Source organism: Anarrhichthys ocellatus, unplaced genomic scaffold (genome assembly GCF_004355925.1).
Source record: "Anarrhichthys ocellatus isolate YVR2014 unplaced genomic scaffold, GSC_Weel_1.0 scaffold1840, whole genome shotgun sequence".
Classification (NCBI taxonomy): domain Eukaryota; kingdom Metazoa; phylum Chordata; class Actinopteri; order Perciformes; family Anarhichadidae; genus Anarrhichthys; species Anarrhichthys ocellatus.
Genome location: NW_022281814.1, coordinates 1 through 9,288, shown reverse-complemented (window position 1 = coordinate 9,288; position 9,288 = coordinate 1). Strand labels below are relative to the sequence as shown.

Here is a 9,288-nt window from a genome sequence, read left to right as displayed (position 1 = left end):
CTCACTCTCTCACACACTCACTCACTCTCTCACACTCACTCACACACTCACTCACTCACTCTCTCACACTCTCACACTCTCTCTCACACTCTCTCACTCTCTCGCACTCTCACACTCTCTCACTCACTCACTCACACTCTCTCTCACACTCACTCACTCTCTCTCACTCACTCTCTCTCTCACTCTCTCACACTCACTCACTCACTCACACTCTCTCTCTCACTCTCGCACTCACTCACTCACTCGCACTCTCACACTCACTCTCTCACACTCTCTCTCACACTCACTCACACTCTCTCACACTCACTCTCTCGCACTCTCTCACTCTCTCACACTCTCTCGCACTCTCGCACTCACACTCTCTCACTCACTCACTCACACTCTCTCTCACACTCACACTCTCTCTCACACTCTCACTCACTCACTCACTCACACTCTCTCTCACACACTCACTCACACTCTCTCTCACACTCTCGCTCACTCTCTCACACTCACTCACTCACTCGCACTCTCACACTCACTCTCTCACACTCTCTCACACTCACTCACACTCTCTCACACTCACTCTCTCACACTCTCTCACTCTCTCACACTCTCTCGCACTCTCGCACTCACACTCTCTCACTCACTCACTCACACTCTCTCTCACACTCACTCACACACTCTCTCTCGCACTCTCACACTCTCACTCACTCTCTCTCACTCACTCACACTCTCTCTCACTCACTCACACTCTCTCTCACTCTCACTCACTCACTCACTCACTCTCACTCTCTCACTCACTCTCTCACTCTCTCTCTCACTCACTCACACTGATCTTATGGAGGCGTTCGTCTGATTACAGGGAATAACAAAGTGAGAACAGGAGAGGCGGTTTTGGCTGCTTGCTAACATATTTGGCTTCAAACTGAAAAGTGTGTGTGTGTGTGTGTGTGTACACAAGCTGTGTGGTGAAGATATTCTGGAACAGAAATGAATGAGGGATGAGATGCTTGTTAATTGGAGCTGTGATTACTGATTGTCCTCAGTATCGCTTTTCTTCTCGTTCCTTTCCTTTCATGTCAGGTTGATAGAATGATATGGATGATGATTTTATATATTTCTCAGCCCTTTGTGCAGATCCCAACCAACGGTGAATGTATCCACTGTGTGGGTGGGTGGGTGGGAGATGCCTCTTCTTCCTCTGTCCATAGAAACACATAAAAACACATCAGTGAGCCTCACTGTTGCTCTGGTGACATGTTCCTTCATCACCATGAACACACACATTGCAGTTTGTTCTGACTCAATCCCACATATACCGTCCTGCTCTTACCAATACTCAACAGAACAAAATGTGAATTAATCTGCTGCTGAAAATGGTTCTCAAAAAATGCACTATTTCCTCCTGTAGAAACGTTTGAGATATATATATATATATATATATAAAAACACCAAGAAACGTGATGTGGTGCAGTGGTGAGTCCTTGCTAGCTTGGCTGTGTCCACAGTTCAAAAATACATCTACCAGAACCTCTAGTGTTCACTGATTAGCACATCCAGCTATCTTATCTTGTTTTATCTCATTTGTTATATCCATACACAGAAATGTAAATACAATGTTTGTGGTTTGAGGGGGAGTCAGGTGCAGTGAATAAATGCAGCTTCCTGGAGTCTTGTCATCCCAGTGAGGTTGCCAGGTTTGGTATCATCATATCAAGTAACCTACACTGTAGCTGGAGACGCCGCACAGAAGTGCTAGGTGGGTGGATACAATATTGTCCAGAATAAATTTATCCAGCACCTAACTCCTCCTAAATCCACAAATGATCATGTTTTACATTTCTGTTGGTGTATATATCAAACACACAATTATTAAGCTTTATGGGTTGAAATATGTTTGAACTTTGGACGGAGTAAGCTAGCTTTTTGCCCCTCTTTATGCTAAGCTTGGCTTACTACGTCTTGACTCCAACTCTCTACTTAACACCAGGTGGCAACCTTCGGTTCTGAAGCGAAACAAATGCTGAATGGTCTTGACCTTGCATTCTCTCTAGTGTCCACCAGGGGGCGACTCCTCTGGTTGTATAGAAGTCTATGAGAAAATGACTCTACTTCTCTCTTGATTTATTACCTCAGTAAACATTGTAAACATGAGTTTATGGTCTCAATCTCTAGTTTCAAGTCTTCTTCAATACAGCATGATGTTCATTTAGTACATTATGGTCCATTTAGAGTCAAACAGACCATAAAGCAGGGGATGCTTTAGGGCGGGGCTACACAGTGATTGACAGGACTCTACAGCTAACAGAGACGTATACTGTACAGCGTCTCTATGTAACTCCTCCACAGTCCAAATATGGTCACTTTCCTTCACTGGTTGCAAAAAGCCAAGATGGTAACGACCAAAAGGCCAAACTCGAGGCTTCAAAATGTCAGTCCACAGACTAATGTGTGACTTCACAACGACTACATCCACTTCTTGTATACAGTCTATGCTTAACACACAGAGAAAGTATTCATATTCGATAAAATGTTGAACTTTTCTGTTACAATCCCTTATAATCTACCAGGTTTGTTGGGATTGTAATGAGAGGTCTTTTCTTCAGGTCTACAGGCCGTGTAATATGTTCTTGTCTGGGACTTAAATGTTCTGTCAAAGCTTTACACGTCATTTGTCCTTTTGACTTTGCTCACTCTTCGCTCTGCTCAGAATCATTGTATGTAATAAGCAGGTTCCTCACTGCCTCTTCTTTCTCTCTAGCTTCGTCCTTCCTAAAGCAGGCGCTGGAGGGAGAGTATCCCAAGCTGTTGCAACTGTACAACGAGCTGTGGCGCCGCCTGCAGCAGTACAGCGCCAGCCTGCAGGGGGCGCTAACAAGCAGCGGAGGTATGGACACATCTCTGGACATCACCGCCACAGAGACTGACAGCCAGGACCTCTTCACACACGGAACACAGGACTACAAGTGAGCAGACACCATATATAATATATATGATATTATTGAACAAGCCCTTGTATGTTTCTAAAATACATTGCCTACCCTAGCTTTCATAAGTGATGTGTAGAATCCCAGCCTTGCGCTACTTTACACACAGAACATTGAGTTGCAGAAAGAACACCCTGTTAAGTCTCGGTAGTGGAGTTGGTGTCAGGAGAGAAGAAATGTGATCGGTGCATCTGTAGTTGGAGAGACGGAGAATGAGAAGAAGGTGGGAGGGAGAACTGTGAAATGAAGCAGGAGCAGAGAAGGAGGAGACACTGAGGAACAGAGGAAAGATGTAACAGGTGGATGGAGAGGGAGAGGGAGTGAAGAAGTGGTGACAGAAACAAAGTATTTCCTTGTATGAGCATGAATCACGGGAGCATGTGCACTGGTGCTTGTAAGCACGTATGTTAGACAAGAGTACCTGTACGCACCAGTCGATCAAGCTGCTGGCTGAAAACAAGACAGGAGAGGTGCAGCATGTCACAAACACACTTCACATCACAAGCACTGATGAAAACTACACACTGTTTGAACAGTTCCTCCCTCTATCATACTGATTTTGAGTCATGAGATAATGACGTTGAATGCAGTGCATGCACACACACACCTCTTGTAGCATATGTGCACTGAATTTTAATAGGTTGAGACATTTAGGTGCTCCATTAATACATGTCAGCACAGATATTCAAGCCAATTAGAGGATATAATAAGTCAACACGTGACAATAATTAGATTGTGGGTATTGTTATTCCATGATAGATTTCACATGTTGAACTCAGTCAAGTCATGTATTTTCTGATTTTGATGTCTATTATGGCTCAGTCACCATACCTATATCACTCATAATGGTTTCTCAAACATTTATTGTCTGTTAATATCTTAACACGCACATCAGTTCAGTTTGTGCTCTCTGCATCTTTTTGGAATTATTGTGTGGGTGTGTGTGTGTGTGTGTGTGTGTGTGTGTGTGTGCGCGTGTGCGCGCAGCCCAGAGAAGGCTCTGAAGGACTCTCTGCAGCCGTACGAGGCCGCCTACCTTTCCAAGTCGCTCTCTCGCCTGTTTGATCCCATCAACCTCGTGTTCCCTATGGGCGGCCGCAACCCTGCCTCCAACGACGAGCTGGACAGCATCATCAAGACCATCAGCAGGCAAGCACAGCACATGGCAGTTTGTCTGCCTTGGCTTCAACCACCATGAGCTTGTGTTCCCCCTCACTGATACAGGGCCATATTCTGTTAAAATGTCACCATGTCTGTTAATGAACTTTATCTACAAACCCAGATAGTGACACAGTGACACCAAAACAGTATAGTAGAGAGACACGTTCTATTCACAAACATGGAACTGTTGTACAGAAAATATAAAATGTGACAGACATTTATGAATGTATTAGTATCAGGATGTAATTGTAAAATATGAAACTATTTGCATTATTAACAGTGAAATGAGGCTTTAATGTGTTAGGCATTTTCAATGATGATTGAGGCCATTTTGTCTGGGCGACTGTGGCTAAGTGGAGAGCAGGGCGTCCTTCAATCAGAGGGTCGGTGGTTCGATCCCCAGCTCCGGCTCGAGCGAGACACTTAACCCCAAAAGTGCTCCCGTAGCTGTGTGAGTGAGATAGAATCTGAGTTTTAAGTCCCTTTAGATAAAAGCGTTTGCTAAATGAATGTAACATAACAAATACATTTATGTAGATTGTAAGATTCTTCTCATTCTGTCTTCATGATCTGACCAAAAAACACATTATTATTCCCTAACCTGCAAATACACACACAGTTGGTACCCATATTTAAAAAACACATGAGATGAATCATTATTGATTGACATTATGCACCCAAGCAACAGTTGAACTACAAACATACTGTATAGCTTACACTTGATCACTTCCAGGTTACATGACTTTAATGTCCTGTTTGTTTCTAGTGAGCTGAATGTGGCGTCAGTAGATCCAAAGCTCTCTCTGGCTGTGTCCAAGAATGCTGCTAAGACCGTCCAACTCTTCTGTGTCAAGTCTGAACAACTGGTGTGTACAGCATTGTGTGTGTGCATGTTGGTCAGTCTAACATTCTGAGATGGACCCACTATGTGTCCATAACACAGCAGGAAAGTGTTTGAATGGATGGATAAAGCAACACTGTTGTGTGTATCCTGTGTCCGTACCATACACTGGCTCCCTGTGTGTCCCTTTGTCTGCAGCTGTGCACTCAGGGGGAGGCCAGTCAGGTGATTGGTCCATTGACAGAGGGCCAGAGGAGGAATGTTACTGTGGTCAACTCCCTTTATCGTCTGCAGCAGGCCATCGCCAAGGTAGGAGGCTGCAAGAAATACTTTGTACTGAACAAACACACCTGCACATGTGTTCGGTTATGTCAAGACTGCAGTAGCTTTATAACTTCAGCTGTCATGATCAGACCTAAAGAGAAATGTTACTATAGCACTGTGGTAATTTTTCTCATTTGATCACTAAGATCTCACCACAATCATTTCTTTAGTGATTTTGATGTTAAGCTTGCTTTCCCACTTTATAAGAATCGTGAAAATGTTAGGTTTAGAATTAGTGTTGATGTGTAATGTACATGCTTATGAAGTTTTTAACTGAAGATCCAGTAGCCTCCAGACGAACCAGTAAACATTAGCATCTATAAGAGATACTACCCTGAGCCTCCCACTCAGCACTGATCCTATTCGTTTGTTTCTGTTTAAAGGAGATGCACTTATGACTTCTGGTGACTAGTAGTTCTCTTGAATACATATGTTGAGTACACTTATTGTAAGTCTCTTTGGATAAAAGCGTCTGCTTGTTACCTAACGTCCACCGTCGTACACATCACATGTGGTCATACTGATGACGCGTCAGCTTGTGGCAGTAATTCAACATGTCTTACTCCACAGATGTAGCGTTGCATTGTTGGACTAAAGATGGACAGTTTTTAAAAACGGATCAAAATCAATGCAGCAGATACTCTCTTTTTTTATTCCACACATTCTTCTTCCTTGTTCAAATCTGGAGCATACATTACCCACAATGCAACTGGACCAGTCAGAGATTTACTTGAGGACAATCATCAGATTACACACACAGCTCCCTCTGGAGCCACAGCAGGCTCTATACAACGTGTTCACCGTGGTGTGCGAGTGGGTGACGTGCATCCCATAACTTCACTTCTGTTCTGGCTTTGCTTCCTGTCTACATCTCTGCTGCAATTAATCAAATGAAGGCAGAAATGCTGCCCTCAATAATGTCTTCCAGAAACAAATAAAGCAAACGAGAATAAAACATGTGCTGAATATTCAGAGTTTCAAAAGTTCAATCAAATTCAATATTTTGAAAGTATTATAGGGCTGCACTAAACAGAGGACAACATTCTAGAGACTGATCTCAGTAGAATGTTGTTCTGGTGTTCTGGTACATAAAGTGAAAGATGCAGCAAGTTCATGTGTCTGTACTGTTGTTTCTTTAACCGTGTACAGGTGATGTCTTTATCTTCATGGTTTCAGTGGTGCCCTGTTGAAAGCGATACACAAATGTATAGATGTTCAACCTTGTCAGATTTCCATCAGGACTCTTCTGCTTATTCAGACATGGGTCAACATATTCAACTGTCATCACAATTATATAACAAGGTGCCGTCTGACAGGAGCCTAAGACGTATGTACTAATGATCTTTATGCAAATACACATTTTATGTTTCTCAACTGCACACCACCAGGCAGATGAGAACATCAACAACTAGCTACATTCTGTAAAGAAAGCAAAGCATCAGATATGAGTGAGCAGGTTGGAGGCTATCAATGGATTATTGCTACTTGCTGAATCAACTTTAATGAATTGCAGAAAGAGGCTTTTGCATATGTTTGCATGTAGCTATGAGATAGATTAGATTCGATAGCATCAGTGTGGTTTACTGCACCTTTCTATCAATAGTAGCATGTCTCCTTGGTTCCAGTGTGTAGTAATTGGTAATTAGTTAACTACATTTGTCATCGCACACATTAGCCCACACAGCGTTCTAACTGTGTGTGTGTGTAACTGGACGCTTACCTTCCTAATGCATAGAGATGTAGCGTGGACACACAAATGCATGTACATGACAAGAAGCCAAGGAGGTTACAGAACAGCAGGGTGCAGTGTGTTCCTTCAGCGTCCTTCATCAAACATGTATGGTGTGTCCTGGCACAGCAGCCGGGATGATTGATAGCATCAAGAAACAGATTACTCCAACAATAAATATTTGACCTCAAGTCTTTAGAATGTGATTGTGTGAGAATCTATTCCAGACAGGCGGAGGGAGGGAGGAAGACGGGATGTTAAATAGGAAATCAAATCCAGATCCTTTTAGTGCTCGCTGTTTTTATATTATGTAGCAATAGCTCAAATATTCTTGACCTCTCTGTGTTGAATAACTTTAGACCACTTTCACATCTCCCTTTTATCAACTGAAGAAGCTCTATAGACTTCATTAAAGAGCTTCCTTCTTTGCTGTCCTTTCTTGACACATGCAGTTAGTTTCTGCAATGGCCCTCAACTGGTTTCTTTCTTAGATGCACCAATTGATCAGCCAGGACCTTTTGATTGGCCCGTCGGTTGATGTAGACGATTCTGTGCCGGTCAAGTTTACATGCGTGCACCTCTTGATGGCTCACCTTGCACAATCAGTGGCATAGATATTGACTGACTAGTATCACAGCCACACACACACACACAGTGTTGCCAACTTGGCAACTTTCTTGCTCAATGTTGCAACTTTCCTTAGCGACTTTATTGCTAAAAAAACAACTGGAGACAAATTAGATTATTATAGTTCTTCGAAAGAAGTTGGAATCAGAATAGAGAAGAAACCCTTTTTATTGTCATATACACATACACGAAATTTGACCTCTGCATTTGACCCATCCCTGTATATAGGGAGCAGTGGGCTGCCAATGACAGGCGCCCGGGGAGCCGGGGGTTCAGTGTCTTGCTCAGGGACACTTCGACACGTGGCACGTCCCAGTCGAGGATCGAACCGTTGACCCTGCGGTTACCAGACAACCCTCTTAAGCCAGTGAGCCACGGCCCCATCAGCAGTTTAGACATTAAAAAAAAATTGGAAATTGGAAGTCTGAGATAATTGCAACCACTGCATCTCTTTTCCTTACTTTTGTATTTAACAGGGAGACCGTTTTCTGTAAGCGTTGGTGAGAATGTTTTCAGTACCATATGACAGTTCCACAATGTGCCATACATGCTCATTCTTTTATTATATATGCTTCCGTGCTCCTAAAATAAACAACATGGTATAAAAATTCCTACTTATGCAGATGACACAAGACTGCATATCTCCAGCACCGATGTTCCCAACAGTTTAAAAAAATGTAACAGACTGTTTATACGTCATTTTATTGCAATTTGGGTGTGTGACAACTGGTTGAGATTAAAGAGGTACTCCAGCAATTCACTCTTTCACTTCCACAGTGTAACACACCTGTCGCTGTGTGACAGCTGTGCTACAAAAAGTTACTTTGTTACTTTGCTACTTTGTTTATCTCTTCAATGATGCAACGAAGCGTGGACCAATCAGATGTTTTTGTTTCTCCCTGGTTGTGTGTGTCCCCAATTAATCTAAATCTTTGATGTTTTTTACACCCCTTGATGCAGACTTCTTTGAGCTGTATTTTATTTGCGTACGGTGCTATACAATTATAGGTCATTATGTTTTGCGTTATTTTCCTCTAAATCTTTGATTTCCTTTTTTTTGTATTTGCAGATTATTTTAGGATTGGCGTCATGTCCACCAGTGGCTGCAGAGGCTCTCTCTTCTTCTTTGGAGGTATCACAATTTTGCATTCAATTTACACTAGTTTAGTTTGTATATTTATCATGAAAGCTATGACTATCATTATGACACAAAGTTTCGTTATGCACACTTGTATGGTAGAAGATGAACTGTGTATTTTGCCAGCTGCAGAACTGCAATAACATAATCACAGAAAACGTCTACTTTATTGTAATGGAACTTTTTGTCAATTTGTAAAAGACCTGAAGCTCAAAACCTTTTATCATAACTGTGAATTAGAGGGCTTCACAATCTGTACAAGATACGACCCGCGGCAGTCCAGGCCTATAGAAGCTTATCTAGTGGCTGGTGCTAGGCAAACCTGAGCCGGCCCCAACTATGAACCTGAGTCGACCCCAACTATGAACCTGAGTCGGCCCCAGCTATCAACCTGAGTCGGCCCCAGCTATCAACCTGAGTCGGCCCCAGCTATCAACCTGAGCCGGCCCCAGCTATCAACCTGAGCCGGCCCCAACTATCAACCTGAGCCGGCCCCAAC

General features: G+C 42.9%; 1 protein-coding gene across 1 annotated transcript; it reads left to right on the top strand.

The window, feature by feature from the left end:
* Nucleotides 1-2,204: 2,204 nt before the first annotated feature.
* LOC116377914 (conserved oligomeric Golgi complex subunit 5-like) lies at nt 2,205-9,282 on the top strand. The gene is made up of 5 exons (XM_031839677.1): nt 2,205-2,948; nt 3,957-4,118; nt 4,897-4,996; nt 5,170-5,280; nt 8,721-9,282. Exons 1-5 carry the CDS (start codon nt 2,569-2,571, stop codon nt 8,817-8,819), a joined length of 852 nt encoding a protein of 283 aa, XP_031695537.1. The 5' UTR covers nt 2,205-2,568; the 3' UTR covers nt 8,820-9,282.
* Nucleotides 9,283-9,288: the final 6 nt, after the last annotated feature.

Bases quoted from the DNA above. Each gene is read 5' to 3' on its own strand.
- LOC116377914 (XM_031839677.1), top strand. From the start codon at position 2,569: ATGAGAGGTCTTTTCTTCAGGTCTACAGGCCGTGTAATATGTTCTTGT. The intron at 4,119-4,896 runs GCAAGCACAGCA...GTTTGTTTCTAG, and splicing joins ATCATCAAGACCATCAGCAG to TGAGCTGAATGTGGCGTCAG. The intron at 4,997-5,169 runs GTGTGTACAGCA...CTTTGTCTGCAG, and splicing joins GTGTCAAGTCTGAACAACTG to CTGTGCACTCAGGGGGAGGC.